This window comes from Phragmites australis, chromosome 3 (assembly GCF_958298935.1).
Source record: "Phragmites australis chromosome 3, lpPhrAust1.1, whole genome shotgun sequence".
Classification (NCBI taxonomy): domain Eukaryota; kingdom Viridiplantae; phylum Streptophyta; class Magnoliopsida; order Poales; family Poaceae; genus Phragmites; species Phragmites australis.
Genome location: NC_084923.1, coordinates 3,231,667 through 3,248,615, shown reverse-complemented (window position 1 = coordinate 3,248,615; position 16,949 = coordinate 3,231,667). Strand labels below are relative to the sequence as shown.

Below are 16,949 nucleotides of genomic sequence, written 5' to 3'. Positions count from 1 at the left end.
AATCATATTACAAGTTCTTAACAATTTATAAGTTTAACAATTTACAGTAAAAGAGATCTAGGAGGATACTAAAACTGATCATCTCCTAGCCAAAAGAGAAACTACGCAGCAGAGACAAAAGCTAAAGACTGCAAAAGATGAGTGAAACCATATGCCCTTAGGTTTCACCTTAAAAACGCGACATCTGAGTAGTTGCTTACTCATTCCCGCCGCTAGCATCGACGGACGTGAAGTAGACAAATACCACATCTTCCTCACCAGCAAAACCTGTAGAGCAGTTGAGGATAAATGTACTCGTAAGACTTAATCCATATAAGGTACATATAAATAACCTGACTCCAAGGATTATGTATTGGACCATTAGCAAGAAAAAATACCACAAGTTTGATTAAAACATATGCGCCTGCAACCTAGACATATATGTGTGAGCATCTAAACATAACCAACAACAATACAATTATACCCTACAATTACTAATTGTACACAAATGTAACTGGAATCATCATAAACAATATGTAACACGAATCATCTCCACCATGACCAATATATCCAACTATAATCCACAACTCGTGACTCTACGATGATGTGCATGGATAGAAGGCATACTCATGACTGAGAGTGTGGCAGTTTGAACTATTTTTACACCTTGTAGGGGATACTCCTTTACCCACACGATATGAGAACCATTCGGCTTGTGCCACCCGCTAAAGTGCACATAAGGGGTATTCATTATAACCTTTTTCAATAAGCCTTAACCATTTGGATCGTGCATCGCTCGGCGCGGGGATATCTAGAACTACTCCCGGAGCAAACAGATATCCCTACAAGTCCGCTCGCTGACACCGTTGATGTTCAGGCCCAAATGATCATAGCTACAAAGGTATTCAGCTCGCCTTACCATTAGATCAGTATGTGGTGAGTACGGTAAGTGCTAAAGCCAACGGTCGGTGCTTAAACGATGCAAAGCAGTCTACGGTGTTCGGGTTCCTCTCTCGAACTACCCCTAGGACTCCTCCTGAGCAGAAAACACCCCTAACACCGTTCATATCTCATCTCATACTCACCACTCAGCTAACCATCTCAACATCATAAAAGTATTTGTAAACCATAAGTGAGCCCTATGCTCACGAACAACGGCATCACCGTCGCTTGACTTCTATCGAGGACGTATGCATTGCTAAGCATGTCGAACAACTATTAAGCTAGACATCAACAACATTATCGAGGCGACAAGGATGAGGATAATCAATAACTCAAGGTAGAGGATATGCAATTCAACATAGATTATACCCGAATAAGCCCGACACTTGACTCAATACATGTAAACATACATAAAAGCATAGTTTATCAACTTAGACTCCATTCAATTGAACAAAGGGTGTAATATGCTTAGATGCTTGCATTGTTGCTTTGTCGGTTGCCAGATACTACATGCATAGAACTCACAGAAGTGCGGTAGACCGACGTCGTCTTTGCTTGCTTGAACTGTCAGATTGACGCTCTCTAAAAGAAACATAAGTGCAATGTATAATTAAACGAACAATACAAAAAGGATGCAATATGCATGCTCAAGTAATAGTAGAGCGCTACGACTCAAAAATATCTGCTTAGGATCGCTAAAGGATTAGGGTTTTGAAGTTTGATAAGCTAACCTAGCCTCACCTTAGCCTTCACAGGCTGGCGGTCAGACCGGCCTTGGGGTGGCAGTCAGACTGCCGGCATGCAGAAAGAAGGTTTTAGCCTCTAGGAGCCAGACCGCATGCGAGCTAGCGGTTAGACCACCCACTAACGGTCAAATCGACCCAAACCATGGTGAGACTCCCAAATACTGATATTTTGAACTGACCTACTGGTGGTCAGACCGCCAGACCCTACCGGCAGCGCCTTTGCGAGGCCAATGGTGAGGATTCCGGTGACACCTTCGGCAATGGAGGGCACCAATGTACTCCACTAGACCAAGGGGACATTTTACGTGGTTGTTCGGACACCATGCATGGTCTGAACACATAAAATCCTAAAAAGTAGATCTAGATCTAGGGTTCAAGACGGGTTTCCTGGCAACAATTGAAATGACGACCGGATTGAGCTAGGAAACAATGGAAAGATGGTATGGGGATGTTCAACTTGGCATAGGAGAACTTTGTAGCTGATCGGTTTCCTCCGGGAATGCCCCGATTTCCGGATTCGGCTTCTGGAGCGGCGATGAAGCTCACAAAGGGAGAAAAACAATGAAGAACCGCTTTCTAGCGAGGGGAAGGTGGAAAGAGCTTGGTGAAGCCCTTCGAGAAGCTTGGGGAAGTTCCCACCTCCGATCTCTGGCCTTGGAACACGACGAACAACGAAGTCTCACTCTTTCTAGGGTTTTGAGGTGTGAGAGAGGGAGACAGTGAAATGAGGGAGAGGAGGGAGAGAGAGGCCGGTTGAGGCCTTAAGTGACGCCTCTGCTGTGTTCTGGCGGTCAGATCGTGCGGGGCTCCGGTCAGACCGTGGGAACACACGTGGCAAGCCCACGTGGCTGGACATCTAGCGATCAGACCGCGGGTATCCCTGGTCAGACCAGATGAGTGTTTTGTGCTAAAATTGTCTAAGTGTCCCCTCTCGCCATATTTCTTCGCTTCCAACGTACCTAGGGTTTCTCTAAGTGCCTCAAAACCATCTTTAAGGTATTTTGAGACATGTTGAACCCCTTTTTAACAGGCAAACACGCAGATTCACATGCGATAACGATTAAGCTCCTAACTACATGATTAACTTTTTAGGATGTGATATTGTCTACCGCGGGAACAACGCTTCCTCGTTCCTCCTCTTTGCCTATAAAGGGAAAAATTAAATCTACAAGAAAATGCAGACGAAGAAAATTATCTAGTGAAATCAAGGACGTAGAAAAAAAAAGACATTGCACCTCTTTATGTTGAGCTCGTCGATGGCTTCCTCGGTTTCCCCCCTCGATAGTCTTGAGAACAACAACATCAGTGGACCGAGGAGCATGATGACGGAGTCAGAGCTAGGGTTGGGGAGAACGACAGGGCAACCACACGAGAGGACCGACGAGGGCAAGTGGCGAGCGCCTGGGCGAGGATGCAATGGTGAAGAGGGAGCACGTAGAAGAGCTGCAGCCCATGTGCGTCCTCTTCCTCCTAGGCGTGCATCTCATCCACACCAGTGGGCACGACAACCGCAAGTAGCCGTGGAGGCACTGAACTGGTGGAGGAGGCTAGCGGCGGTAGCGGCATTAGGAAGCAAGGTAGGGTGGTGTGGTGGTGGGAAGCGACACAGAAGTGAGCGGTGAAGGCAACGAGGATTTAGGGATCGGGGGATTGGGAGGGGCGATGGCTGCGTTGCGTGGAGAGGCTCGTGAGCAAGCGAAGGAGAAGAGGGAGGTGACGGGGATTTCTAGGGAGGGGATCGTTTGGATCGAGAAGAGTAAGGGACATTCTTTAGGCTATGAGATGCTAAACGGCAGGATCGTTTTTACAGCGCGAGATCAAAAAGTAGAGGCAGGTGAACAGAAATAGTTGGAGAAACAGTAAAACAATGAGTATGATAGGAGGAACTAAAGATTTCATATAATTATTCTGTGGATAAATATTTTGAAATGTATTCTCCCGAGATCACCGACAAATCTAGTGAAACGGAAAGAGTACTACGGACTGCGTTGTGAAATCAAATACTCCTGTCATTTTGACCTTTCACCAGTCCGTCTAATCTCGCCGCAGGACGCGGTGTCCACCAAGATCGATCCAAACACAACCGCACGGCACTATCAACGCGTACGGTGGCGAGTGAACGCACCGCCGGTGCCAGAACCGATGCCCGGAGCGGCAACCGCAGGTGAAATTACTGCCCCGCCGCGAGTCCTGTGACCGACTGGCTGGAGCGAGCCCCACACTCCCGCTCCCCCCTATAACTGCAGCTGCGCAGCCGGGCCAGACGCGCCGGCGCGCACGGACCATCCATCCCGGTCCCTCGCCGCGCCGCGCACATCATAACGTGCTCCGCGCCCACCGCCTGATCCCCGGACGCCGCGCGGGGCGAGTCGGTCGCGGGTGCGTGCGTGCCTGGCCGCCTTGGGCTCGGGGCGATTTCTGGGGTCGGCTTTGCAGGTGTCCCTCCTCCTCGCGACAGATCGAAACCCCCAGCCCCCCCCCCCCCACTCGTCCGTCTGCCGGCCCGCCCCTCCCTCCCCGATTCCTCGTCTCGATCCCGTCCGCCTCCGCCCCCAAACCCAAAGCCCCGTACCTTTCCTCCCGTTTCCCCACGCGCTCCGCTCCCAGAACCCAAAAGTCGCTTTTCGGGTTGCTCGCTAGGGTTTTTTTTTTCCTGGCCATGTCGCACCCGCTTGTCCCCGCCTGACTCGACTCGATCGCCTGCTGCGGCAGCCTGCGTAGCCGGTTTCCGAGTTCCAACCCAATGGAGGAAGACGAGCAAGCGCAGCCGGAGGGGGAGACGGAGGAGGTGGAGCCGCCTCGGTGCAGGAGGCACCCATCCCAGCTCCTCACCGGCATCTGCCCCTCCTGCCTCATGGAGCGCCTCTCCTCCGTCCGCGACCGCCCCGAGGCCGAGATCGTCGAGGTCGGCCCCGCGGAACCCGGCGAGGGCTCGGGCGCGGACCCGAGCAAGCTGCGGAAGACGCTCATGCTGCTCTTCCAGCTCGACGACTCCAGCGGCGGCAGCGATGTCGCACATCCGTCAAAAGGGAAAGGCCCCCCAGTAGCGGAATTGGAGGTGGACTCTGGAGCAGGAGGAGATCGAGGGGGCAAGTGGAAGGGCGGCTCGTGGCTCAGGTCGATTTTTCCGAGGAGAGGGATGCGGTGGAGGAGGAACGGAGGCTCTTGGAAGGAGCCGTCGGTGGATCCGAACGGCGGCGGTGGTGATGCGCAGGTGGAGCGGAAGCCGAGCTTCCGGCGCTCGTGCGAGTGGAGGGTGTGCCGGGAGCCGAGTAGAGGCTCCCTGGAGCCACCCCGGCACTCGTGGGACGGGTCGATGGTGGGCAGGGCCTTCCCTTGCTCATTTGCCTGCTTAGAGGAGCCCCCGGATGAGGTGAGGAGGGCGAGGCAGAACAATGCAGAAGAAGCGGTTGGGGAGACCCGTGTCGTGGTTGCAGAGAGCAGGAATGGGGGGCACTCGGCTGATGTGGGCAGCGAGGGGCGGCGTTTCAGCGGAAGGAGTTGCAATGACACCGGCCTGGAGATGACTGTCTCTGGTGTTAGAAGGCGGAGATCCAACAGGTGGAGCAGGGTGTGGGATCGCAGCATAACGAGTCCACTCAAGGAATTTGTGAGGAAAGGGGAGCATGTTCTTGAGCGGTCCCTCTCGGAGTCGAGGAAGGAAATCCGGAGGGGTAAAAATGCGGAGGCAGCAGACATCAATGGCGAAATTCAGTCTGGTCGCAATGGACATGGTTTGAGCAGAGCAAGCCAATGCGCAATCAGAAGCTCACAAGCTGCATCCAATGGGGATGCACAGAACTTCCGTGCAGATTGGCTTAAGAATAAAGAATGCAAGATTGGCAGAAGCAGGAGTGTGCATTATACATCTCCTGGGAATTTGGACAATGGAATGCTGAGGTTTTATTTGACACCAATGAGAAGCACCAGAACCGTGAACAGGGGGAGGAGGAGAAATTCACGCTTGTTTGCAAGAGGACTTTTCGGTTTCATATGAGTGGCTGAAGTAGAATATTAGCCCATGCCATGTGTTTTAGAAGATGGCAGCAGCAGAAGCAACTTTTCTTTGCAAACTAGTTGGTTTCTAAGGATTGGCAACATCGTAAGTCATTCCACGACATTCTTTCTTGTAGGACATCGTTAAGTCCCAACTTAGACTCATGAAGCTTCACTATTAGTTGCAGATTTGCTGCTCGGTTCTTTTAAGATGTTTCATAGATGGAATCTGGACAAACCTGTGCAGATTAGTATCACAATGTAATTATTTACCTTGATAATAATATTTGCATTATTTGTTCTGAGAGGTTTGAATTGTTCTAAATTTTTGCTGTTCTGATATATTGCCTCCTCCTAATCATATGCATGCTTATCAATGGTTGAACAGATTTAACCATGATAATAATATTTGTACTATTTGTTCTGAGATGTCTGAATTATTCTGATTTTTTGCTGTTCTAATATGTTGCCTCCTCCTAATCATATGTATGTTTATTGATGGTTGAACAAATTTACAAGCCAAAGAATGTTCAAGTACTGTTATATGTGATTAGCATTTAGCCATTGGAAATAACAAGACGTCATAGCCCAAATTGGATCTTGTGGGTTTCATCTCTAGCCTACCCCAACTTGCTTGGGACTAAAAGCCTTTGTTGTTGTTGAACGTTGCTTTTGAGCTGCTCTTCCTCTTTATGTTAAAAAAAAAATCTTTCATATATTGCTTGTCTTTGAAATTACCGCTGGTTGCATTTGTGTTGTTATTATATTATAACTGCTGGTCCGTGTTGTTCTTTGGTAGCCTATAAATGGCATGGCTAGGCTTCGCTCATGGGAGCTTTTATCTCTTGTCATCATTTTCAAGGGAATTCTCAGAGGTGGGGTCCTTCTTCTGTGCATAATGCTTCCATCTGGCCAATCCAGTGCACTTTCATGCTGAACTAGTCTAAGTAATGGATCAAGTATAAACTGCTCATGCATTTGCGTAAGGCAATTCTTCTTGTTTAGTCAAGGTTGAATTGTTGTTTATGTTTACTCTTGCTGGATCTAATATGATAGGCCACTTGTTTAGGCATTTGTGTAAGTCAATTCTTCTTTCTGTAGTTCAATACCTAAATGATCCTTGATGATCTTTGTATATATTTTTTAAACAGGACTACATTGTATTACAAATTTGCTGTTTAATTCGATTGTTTGTGATGATAGTTCATCTCTGCCCGTCTTATATGTTAAATCTGGTAAATTCCTATCAAGATGTAAACATGTGCCACACTTTATATATACAGAATTATCAAAGTATATAAATCTAATGAACCTACAAGACTCCTCATTAACTTAAATTTTGTTGCTAAGTATGCTACTAACTTACAGTCGACTGGCACATTAATAAAACAGGACCATTTCTCTTTTGGAGTTAACTGTCAATAAAATTTGTGCAACTACTCTGTCCATGACATTTTTGCAGGTTGCAGAGAATTCTCATCCTTCAAATGTGATGTGCACTCGCACATTCAGTCCCCTCGACCTTCTGTTCCGCATGGTCCGTGGAGACTGTAAATGCCAGAAGCATCCTCTTAGCTGCATAGTCATACTATGCAGTTTCCAACTAACAGTTCTGTTGTGTCTGTGTGCTTCCTGGTTTGCACAGTACTTGGAGAATCAAACTGCGATATGGTCATTTGGCGCACCCTATTTCTCCCGGCACCTGAATGCTACTCTGCTATCAGGTAGAAAAATGTCTGAATAAAGTCAGAACACAACCAGATGATCCAATCATTCTCGGAGCAGTCTAATTTATTTTCATTACATTACAAGGGAATGCCAGATGCAAAAGTTCAGGTAAAGGCCAAGCGGAAGTTTCAGAGTGGACTCGCAATCCTGACTCCGTTGATCCAGACAGACTGATATACACGGGGAAACCAGTTTTACCTCTACAGAAAGAAGATCTACCACTGGTCCTTAATGCTGGATCAATTGGTATAAGCAGGCCACATGAGTGTGTGTATCAACTCCCAGGTTCCTTGATCATGTTAAAATTCCATGTGGCGCAGGAAAGAATTGAACTTAGTGCATACTTGGTTCAGCATTTCATGAAATGGAATTCGACAACATGGGTGAGAATGAAACAATATCATGGACAAAGGGAGAAGAAGCGAAGTTCATTGCCATTATTGAAACGAAATTGCCTTCTTCAAAGAATAATTTTTGGGATGAGTTGTGCCGTGCCCTTCCTTGCAAGAGTAGAAGTACTATCACGAGTGGCTTGTCCAAGAGCTCACCAGGCATACTCCAGATTCCATCAACAGTGATGATGAGTCCATTGAGCCTACCTTTCTAAATTCCCTTCCTCGAGGAGAAGGGCGTCTCTATTGGAAATGGAGAATATTTAGATTGAACCCTCAATGCCCTTTCAGGGGAGAGCGGAGGTGGTGAGCTTTAATGCTTTGTGTATGTAATTGCTATAGTGATGTACTCGTTTGGCTCTGTTATTTCTTCCTCCATCAACCTGAACTTTAATGTTAGCTTAGCTGTTATTCGTCCTCCTTGAGACCTTGAACCTTGAATATTGATACATTTTGGCATTATTAGCATTTAAGTTTTTGTTCTGAAGTTCCACCATCTCAGTTTTGTATTTGATATGAGTAGATAAATCTTACAATACTGCAACTTTTGTAGATATTATATACATCTGGTGGTCTTCTATTTTCTTTGACTAAGTTACACATAACTATACGTATTCTGACACAACTGCACAGCTATAAGAAAACTGTACATTTCAAGTTGCATTTTGTAGAACCACATATCCAACTATTCCAATAATTCAGTCATCTTCTCGGAATCTGCCGATGAATCCCTGGCAGTGTAATTGGCATTTGAGACCCTCCTACGCATGATCAAATATGTGGTAGTCTTAAAAATGTGCAATTTTATGATGTTTGACATGATATATGTAGTTTTGTGAAACTTAACAAAATATAACCAAAACAATACCAACTGGCATCTGCTTGTTTTGATTTTATGGGGATACTTCTACAATCTGCATAACTTCCAGGTAAGCCCCAAAAGCTATTTTGCAGTTTGCAAAATAATTCAAATAAGTACGGAATATCTCATAAAACCATGAGAAATCGAGAAAAAAGGTAATAAATTCCTGGAAACTTGAGGGAAGCGACTTCGAGGTTTTGGGTTCACGAATCTGCAAATTTTATTGCTGAAAATAAATACTGACGTTGCACACAAGTTGTGGATTTTGCATGGAAAAAGGGGGAAAACAGAAACAAGAAAGTTGCTGTGCCGGGTCGTTAATGCCACACGACTTTATATGGTAAATGTGCAACTGTTGCATAAAAAAACGTGGCCCGTACTCCACTCTCCCGGAAAGAAGTTCCTTTCTCTTGGTGGGCAACTGAATTCCACATGAGATTAACCTAAGAGTGAAATCCAGCGATCATCACTAACGATCTACTTAACCTGCTAAATTTCTTCTGTTCCTCGAACACCCTCCCTGGTCTGTATTCCTTTTCCGTTTCCCCCTTCTCGTTGTCCCTTTCCTCTGTGCTTTACTCACCTCCTGGCCTGTCCCCCTCTCCGGCTCTCCCCTTCGCCCATCGCAATAAAAACAAATCAATAATAGAGAGGAGGTAGCAACAGAGGCTGCTTAATCTCTTCCTCTTATCTGCAAAAGCTCGTCTGAAGAGGCGGAGAGGAGCGGCAAATTCTTGTCTTTGCCCAAGATGTCTTCTCCAAGCAAGCGCCGGGAGATGGACCTCATGAAGCTGTCAGGATCTTGGGGTGTTTCAGAGATTTTCCTTTGGGATTTTGATGGGGATTCCTTGATCCGGATTTCTGTGACTGTTGATGCTTGCAGGATGATGAGCGACTACAAGGTGGAGATGGTGAATGATGGGATGCAGGAGTTCTTTGTTGAATTCCGTGGGCCTAACGAAAGTATGGTTTCTCACAAAGACGATTTGATTCTGTTTCTTGGACCGATTATCCCGTAGCTTCTGATTTCTGATCTACATGGACCGAAGAGCAAGTTAAAGAAAGTTCGGAGTTTTTCTTGATCATTATGGCCTTTAGCTTCCACTGCTGTAGCTCAAGAACAACTATGATCAGATCCCAAATTTAACCATTTGTTAAGCTGCTTTTGCATTTCTATGTTACTTTTAGTACTTCATTGTTGTACATAAGCTTCGGTCTTGTCCATACCAGTTTAATAAGAGCAACTGCACTGTCTGATCCATGTTTTGCTGAATTTAATAGGCATTTATCAAGGAGGTGTATGGAAGGTTAGAGTAGAATTACCAGATGCATATCCTTACAAATCTCCATCAATTGGTTTCATCAATAAGATATATCACCCAAATGTTGACGAGATGTAAGTGTTTCTATATTCAGTAGTGTTTTGCTTTGTCAATTCAGACCACAAGAACATTCTAGTTACTAATCAATTTCAGATGAATGCAAAATGTAGGTCTGGTTCGGTCTGTTTGGATGTCATCAACCAGACATGGAGCCCAATGTTTGGTAAAATATTGATCTTTCCATTTCATTATTTAGACAGCCAGTTAATTTTCTCTGTTGTATAATCTGTACAATAGAGTTCCTTGCATTGTAGTTATATCAATGTCAGCTTTGAACCTATGTGCCATATTTTGCAGATCTTGTCAATGTGTTTGAGGTCTTCCTTCCGCAACTGCTACTATATCCAAATCCTTCTGATCCGTTAAATGGAGATGCTGCTGCGCTGATGATGCGTGATCGCGCTGCTTATGAACAAAAAGTGAAAGGTGGTCAAATTTGTGTACTATATGTTTATTCTACCTATCTTGCATCCTTCTTGGCTTACTTAATGTACTTAACAACCGTTTAATAGTTGAGATGCTATCTACTGAATTCTCATGGCACTCCCCTTGTTCCTTGTAAACTAGTAGAATGAGAGGCAATTCATCTCCTTCGTATAAATGACAGTTTTGCAATATTGACTAATCCATTTAATTTACTTAAATTCATTTATTTAGATGATAACCAATCTTAAGTAATAGAAACATGTTCAAGATCACTTTCAGGCAGGTTTTAGGTAAGAGCTTCCGAATAATGTTGGTTTATTATAGTTGCTCTATTGTGTAGACAACTATTAGTAGTTCAAAAAGATGCGTAAATTACCTGTTAGGTTCTAATATATATTCTTGATTAGAGCACTTCTTATGCCTAAGGCTTTATTAGATATTACTTAGATATTTTAAGCTATGCATGTGGTCTGATTTGATTTTGTATCTGTAAGTTCATATTGTTTATTTGCCTGCATGAGCACTTCCCTGTAACAGGATGGGATGGCACAGGATGTCCTGTATCTTTTTGATGGGATCATGGGACAATGCAAACAAGCAGGTTTTACTGGTGTGATCATGGAAGGCCTCTATATCCTCAAGAAGTCCATAAAATCTTGTAAAATATGAACATATCTACACAAGGAATTCTATGGTCGGGAAATTTCGTTGACTTGCCACCATGTGCACTGTGTATTTAGCTGTTAAGTGCATAATTTTTTCCCAGTTCTTCCCGGTCCCAATGCATTCCTGAATTAACAACTTATGTTGATACCATGTAGCCGCCTCCTCTACTAGAATATTGTTCCTCTCAATCATTTTTCAAATGAAATATACAGTGATTTGTTTCGATGTATTCCTTAGCCGTTTTCATGTTATTGGATTGTGCTCTCTTCCTCGGTACTTGAAAGCTGAATTTCCCTTGCTTATGTTTCTGCAGAATACTGCGAAAAATATGCCAAACCAGAGGATGCTGGTGTAATCCCAGAAGACAGGTCCAGTGACGAAGAGCTGAGTGAAGATGAAGACGACTCCGGTGACGAGGAGATACTGGGCAAACCAGACCCGTAGTCAAGTTGGAACGTATTTCCCCGACTAATTCGAAAACAATGTTTATTGCAGCAACTGCAACTAAACATATTGCAGCAACTGCAACTAAACAGTTTCTGAATGTCTCAGTGAAGTCTGAATGCCATGTAAATAAAGTGCAGTTTCATGTTCTCTAATGTTAATTCCATCCTCAGTTGATCAATTGGATTTCCGGCAGCACTAAATTTCCCGACGTATAATGCTTTGTGCAGTTTTTAACAGAAGCAAATTGCAGTGTCTGTGCCTAGCTAGTGCAGGCTGTTCACCGTCGCTTCTTGACACATTGACTGACTCTGCAATCTACTTTATATCTGCATGCATTGACTGAAAACTTAGATAGTCTCGTCTCTTGTTTGGGAGATTAGCGCTTAAGTGCATCAGTTCTGCAATGATGGCAGTAATATAAACGTCCAATTCATACGATTGGATGTGCTTGTAAATAGTACTACCTCTATTTTCTTTTACTTGTTTTGTTTAGAATATTAACATGGTCTCCAATAAGCATGATTAATCATTATTTTTGATAACTAACTATTGATAAAAATTAGATGATATTAAAGTATTTTTCATGACAAATTCACTATTATCATTTAAATGTGTCAAATTCTAATAGTTTTGTGTATATTAGGGTTAAATGTTTTAAAATTTGCCTGCACGTATTTTAAGATGATATCTATTTAAAAACTGATGTAGTAAGCAAGAATAATAAGTGCTTTTCTCTTGGAATGGGCAGATCAGAAAGTGAAGTTGATACTTTCTCCGTTTTTCATTTTTGACCATTTTATTTTTTTTTTCAAATACTTGTCACTTCATATATTTCTTTTAGATGCAGTTTCCAATTTTATCCCTATAAAATATTTCTTATCCACTTATTTACCGTAGATTCTAGAATATTTTAGCTAGTTTTTAAGAACATTTTTATCATTTCACATTTAAAATTTGTCTTAGTATATACATATTTGATCAAAAGTGATAAGTATTGAAAAACAGAGGGAGTAGTTTTATATACAAAATTATTATGGTTTCCATGCAACTCTGGTTTGGGGGTGGGGGAGGGGGATCCCAGCACACCAATGTCGATACTGGCTTGGATCAAGGAGTTGGCGTCGTGCCGTCCTGTGACAGTGGTAGTTTGGTTAACCACGCTTGGGCCGTTGGGGCGCCCGAACCGTCACCTCACATGGCGAGAGTGGCGTGGCGAGTCGCATTCTTCGCCGCCGTCCTCCTGTGCGCGGTCGCGGGCACGGCGCTGGCCGCGAAGCGTGTGTCCATCCCGGACGACCTGCGCGACGTGGTGGACGACGAGGAGGACGAGGACTGGCGGCACTGGGGCGTGGGCTCCGCTCGGAGTCGGGGCCCTGCCGGCGACGACCCGCCGCCGGACCTGTCGCGGATGGATCCGGCCGCCGTCCAGGCCGAGCTCCTCCACCGCCACGCCGGACCGTCGTTCGGCTTCGTCAAGCTCCGCCCCGGCATCCCCCGCTCCCAGGTGCGGATCCCTCGATCGCCTCCCGCGCTGGCTGGGTTTCGTTTGCCCGTGGCGTTGAAATTCCGGACTTTCTTCTTTATTCAGGAGGATGTGGTGGGGGTCGCGACGAGGTGGAGCAATGTGCTGCGGACCGGATCGGTGGAGACCAAATTCGTCGCAGTTGACTTTGGAACGCTCATGTTCACCATGGAGAGAGGGCGAGAGGTTCTTGAGGTAGTTGCTTGCTTCCTTTGGATCGATCATTTTCTTGAGCTGTACAATGCTGGGCTTGATCTCACCTATTCTCCCAAAAGATCAAGTCTGTGAGAAAATGTGAGCAATATAGTTCAACTCTACCGATCACATTGAGGCTCCACTAGTCCAAAAGCTAAGTGATGTATGGCAAAGTTGAGCAATATACCTCGACGTTGTTTTCTATCATTAAATTGTAGTACTAGCTAAGCAGCTAGGTCTCAACTCAGACCTTTTTTTTGCTCTAATACCGTATTGAGACCAGTTCATCTAAATGTTATGAATTATGGTTCATCAGAGTCTTCCAATTGCCATAAATCATGAGCTTGTTAAGTGTTCATGCTAAATCTATGCATAGTCCGTGGTTAAGTCTACACATGCCTACTTATCCTATGGTTCTATTGTGTTTATAGCTAGACTAGACCAGTATCTATCACATTTGAGTGTGATCGCTCAATGCCAAAGACTCCACATTGTCATCGTTATATGTGAATACCGAAACCAAATAGGTAACATATATGACTCAAGCTGGTGGTGAGAACTGGACTCTTTAGCCTCTGAAAGAAGAGAACTGGGTTAAGGGGTCTGCCAAGAACTGATTGCAGTCATAGCCAATCTTTCTTTTTCAGAGCATAGCATGTGAAATTGAGGACTCATACTATGTGGGATTCAGCTAGGCTTGACATTCCCTTTTCGATATTCTGATTTATTTATTCTATTTTTGTTTCAGCTGAAAGAGTTTATCTTGAACCAGCCAGATGCCTATGAGTTTAAGATTGGTGATCAAATTTTCCGCAGACCTGGAGACCCACCCCTGGACCAAGTTCTTGATAAGCTACAGAAAGAGAAGAGAGACAAGTCTAAAGACGAGCTATAGGTTCATTTGCTAAATTGTACTGCATGTTGTGTAACAGAAGTTCCTTTGACTGTTCGTTTGTGCATTCTGCCGTATTCCTTTTTTTTTAAACAGTTTTTCTTGAGTAGCAGCTAGCAATTAGTAAGAACAACAAGATACTAATCGTTACGATCTTACATGGTCAAATGATTTCTCTATGCCAGAAAGATTGTTCCAAATACTTTGAGGAATTGCTGGAATACGGCAATCACCATGTTATTTCCCTCCTTTTGAATGAGAGAATGAAATCGTCTTTCATCAGAGTCCTCAATCTTGCAATTTCCGAGATACTGCAAGCTAATGTCCCTTTGTTGTTTTTCGGTTCATTTGTTGCTGTCTGGTGCTTCTGTGCTTTTTGTCCAACGCGGTCTAAAAATTCCATCTCCATATGCATGTAGTCTTTGTAAATTGGGTTATTTGCTTGTAGCGCACTGTGAGCTATGTGACACTAGATAATCAACAATGTATGAGCCTTGCAGAAGCAAACTTTGGTGGATTTCAATCTTGACCATTTCAGGCCGAATCCACATCTATAGAAGAAGAGTGAAGTACAATCATCACCGAACTCGGCGAGCCACCCGAGCAATGTCCGATTCTCTGGCGTAATCAGCGACCAACAGCGACGCCATTGCCCGTCAGCGAAGGCTAGTAGCGTGGAGTCCACATGCAAACAGTGGCGCCATTGCCTATCCAACGCGGTGTCAGGCAGGGCGTCCCCTGCCCCTTTCTGTGGCAGGGCCACGAGGGAACGTCAGATTTCCGCAACCCGTTTGAACGATCCACAGTATCACATCCGCGTGGGCACTAGAAGATATTCCGGAGCATGCGCTGACACATAAATGAACCGTTCGGACAGGGGAGACCGCGACATGAATTATTAAGATTTACTTCAAATTCAAACGAAGTTTAAAAAAATTGTCACCAGATACGGATACGGGTATCAAAATTCAACTCAAATCTCCAATTCGGTAAAGAAAATTTGAACACGTGAAATACAACTCGAATTCCGACATGCTTACATTCAGAGTATCTGTTGGTGAATCAGGAACCAGGGGTCCCCGAATCCCGAGGCCAGGCCAGCAATCCGCCACGTGGCGTCATCCCGCGGAATCTCCTTCGTGAGGTAAAAAAGATTAAGTCCCGGGAGAGAGCGCTCGGGGCCACAGTTAGTGGTCCCCGAGTACCCAAGTTCCCCGATGATCTGCGAAGTCTAAATTCCAGAAAGAAAGTGCTTTGGGAGGTATACGGCGACCCCCGAGCACCCGAGTCCCTCGACGATCAGGAAAGCTAAGTACCGGGAGAAGTGTGCCCGGGGCCGCGAGCGATGCCCCCCTGGGCACCCAAGTATCCCGAGGACCCGCTGAAGGAAGTTCCGGAAGAGAGTGATCGGGACTGCAAAGAGTGGCCCCCGAGGATCCGTACAAGCGTGCCCGGGAGAGAGTGCTCGGGGAGGTGAACAGTGACTCCCGAGCACTCGGTTCCCCGACAACTCAGAAAGCCCCCTGTCAGTGGCCCCCGCCGGGGTCCATTGATGAGGTGTCAGTCAGTTAAAGGCCTAATGTCGCATTTAAAGAGCATGCATGGCCTGTCACCTCCAACTGCTCCCACCACGCTCGGTGTCAGTTTCTGCCACACTCTGGTAGAAGGCCGTGGGGTCATTAAATGCATAGATCCCGTCCCGTGCCATCCGGCCCGTTTCGGGATAACGTCGTGAGAGCCGAGGCGTTCCGTCTGCAGCGCTGCTGTGGCAGGAGAACAAGACAGAGCGGGCACACCGGGCCGCTCTGCGGCTGCCCGATGGGCCTTCTCCACGGCGTCCGTTGCCAGTGTATTTATGGTGACAGACGACCGGACGTGGGGCGTATTTTCCACCCCCGGTCACTTCGCACAGAGGCTATGATGACGCCCTTTTCATTTATGGTGCCTTGGGACTCGTGCCCTCCCGTTCGGGGCACGCTGCTGCCGGCGGGTATTTAAAGCAGCCGGCAGCACGAAAAAAGGGGAGGGCGAATGGAAAAGAAGGTTGGAAAATCTCAGAGGAAGTAAGTAGGAAAGAGAAGAGAGGAGAAGATCGACAGCACTCAAAGCCAACAGATACGTATAAATTGAAGAACAAGGAGCCCCAGGCTCTATGATAGACAAACATTTTTGTAACCAGCAACACCCTTGAGGAACATTCTCAGAGCATTTATAGTATCAATACAGGAGTATGGTGTTACGCCTCCGTACGGCCCGAACCTGTCTAAACACCAGTGCATTTACTTCGTTCCGCACCAGATCATTCCACCCCGCCGGCTATCGCATTCATACCCATTTATTTCTTCGGCAAACATATTCAGGATCATCCCCGGTCGAATCTCTAAAAATAGGTCACTCAGGATCCCTACGACAGGAGTTAACCCTCCGACAGTATCCGATTAAGAAAAAAATTAAATACGGATGTACATTGATTCTGGACCACACGCTTCGGCCAAATCGGAGGGCCAACCTAGCACTGGCAAGTTGGAGATCGAAAACTTGTCTTCGTGCCCAAGGCCGATTTCCACGGCGTACGAGAAATCTTCGACGGAGCCGGCTGGCCGGCCGGCCAGGCTTCATAAGCGCCTCGGTCCCGGGCTCGTCACTTTGACCGGAAGAAACGAGCTGCTAGCTATATAGCTTGCTGCATATACGTAAATACGCGCATCTCGGCAAGATCTCGAAACGAAACATTTGTGATTGCTGCTTGTAAACAACCGGCCGGCCGGCTGTGG

At 45.7% G+C, this 16,949-nt stretch overlaps 3 protein-coding genes across 8 annotated transcripts; all 3 read left to right on the top strand.

The window, feature by feature from the left end:
- Window positions 1-3,791: 3,791 nt before the first annotated feature.
- Window positions 3,792-8,270, top strand: LOC133911593 (uncharacterized). Of its 5 annotated transcripts, XM_062353905.1 has the most exons (5): window positions 3,792-5,769; window positions 6,463-6,538; window positions 7,126-7,200; window positions 7,309-7,387; window positions 7,476-8,270. In XM_062353905.1, the coding sequence occupies exon 1, from the start codon at window positions 4,411-4,413 to the stop codon at window positions 5,662-5,664; it is 1,254 nt and encodes a 417-aa protein (XP_062209889.1). In that variant the 5' UTR covers window positions 3,792-4,410; the 3' UTR covers window positions 5,665-5,769; window positions 6,463-6,538; window positions 7,126-7,200; window positions 7,309-7,387; window positions 7,476-8,270. The 5 variants fall into 5 exon arrangements, with proteins under 5 accessions (XP_062209889.1, XP_062209888.1, XP_062209887.1 ...); XM_062353904.1 differs by lacking the exon at window positions 6,463-6,538 and having other exon boundaries at window positions 7,126-7,387; window positions 7,486-8,270; XM_062353903.1 differs by lacking the exon at window positions 6,463-6,538 and having other exon boundaries at window positions 7,126-7,387.
- Window positions 8,271-9,041: 771 nt separating this feature from the next.
- LOC133911595 (ubiquitin-conjugating enzyme E2 4-like) lies at window positions 9,042-11,744 on the top strand. 2 transcript variants are annotated; one of them, XM_062353908.1, is made up of 6 exons: window positions 9,048-9,438; window positions 9,529-9,608; window positions 9,927-10,041; window positions 10,138-10,190; window positions 10,325-10,453; window positions 11,433-11,744. In XM_062353908.1, the coding sequence occupies exons 1-6, from the start codon at window positions 9,395-9,397 to the stop codon at window positions 11,561-11,563; spliced, it is 552 nt and encodes a 183-aa protein (XP_062209892.1). In that variant the 5' UTR covers window positions 9,048-9,394; the 3' UTR covers window positions 11,564-11,744. The 2 variants fall into 2 exon arrangements, with proteins under 2 accessions (XP_062209890.1, XP_062209892.1); XM_062353906.1 differs by having other exon boundaries at window positions 9,042-9,608.
- A 902-nt stretch (window positions 11,745-12,646) lies between these two features.
- Window positions 12,647-14,447, top strand: LOC133910886 (uncharacterized). The gene is made up of 3 exons (XM_062353124.1): window positions 12,647-13,070; window positions 13,155-13,283; window positions 14,032-14,447. The coding sequence occupies exons 1-3, from the start codon at window positions 12,762-12,764 to the stop codon at window positions 14,176-14,178; spliced, it is 585 nt and encodes a 194-aa protein (XP_062209108.1). The 5' UTR covers window positions 12,647-12,761; the 3' UTR covers window positions 14,179-14,447.
- The last annotated feature ends 2,502 nt before the right edge of the window (window positions 14,448-16,949 follow it).

What these genes read in the sequence shown, in the direction of transcription:
- LOC133911595 (XM_062353906.1), top strand. Translation starts at nt 9,395, where the DNA reads ATGTCTTCTCCAAGCAAGCGCCGGGAGATGGACCTCATGAAGCTGTCA. An exon ending in ATTCCGTGGGCCTAACGAAA is followed by an intron (nt 9,609 to 9,926) that starts GTATGGTTTCTC and finishes TGAATTTAATAG; the next exon opens with GCATTTATCAAGGAGGTGTA. An exon ending in GACATGGAGCCCAATGTTTG is followed by an intron (nt 10,191 to 10,324) that starts GTAAAATATTGA and finishes CATATTTTGCAG; the next exon opens with ATCTTGTCAATGTGTTTGAG.
- LOC133911593 (XM_062353904.1), top strand. Translation starts at nt 4,411, where the DNA reads ATGGAGGAAGACGAGCAAGCGCAGCCGGAGGGGGAGACGGAGGAGGTG.
- LOC133910886 (XM_062353124.1), top strand. Translation starts at nt 12,762, where the DNA reads ATGGCGAGAGTGGCGTGGCGAGTCGCATTCTTCGCCGCCGTCCTCCTG. An exon ending in CCGGCATCCCCCGCTCCCAG is followed by an intron (nt 13,071 to 13,154) that starts GTGCGGATCCCT and finishes TTCTTTATTCAG; the next exon opens with GAGGATGTGGTGGGGGTCGC. An exon ending in GAGGGCGAGAGGTTCTTGAG is followed by an intron (nt 13,284 to 14,031) that starts GTAGTTGCTTGC and finishes TTTTTGTTTCAG; the next exon opens with CTGAAAGAGTTTATCTTGAA.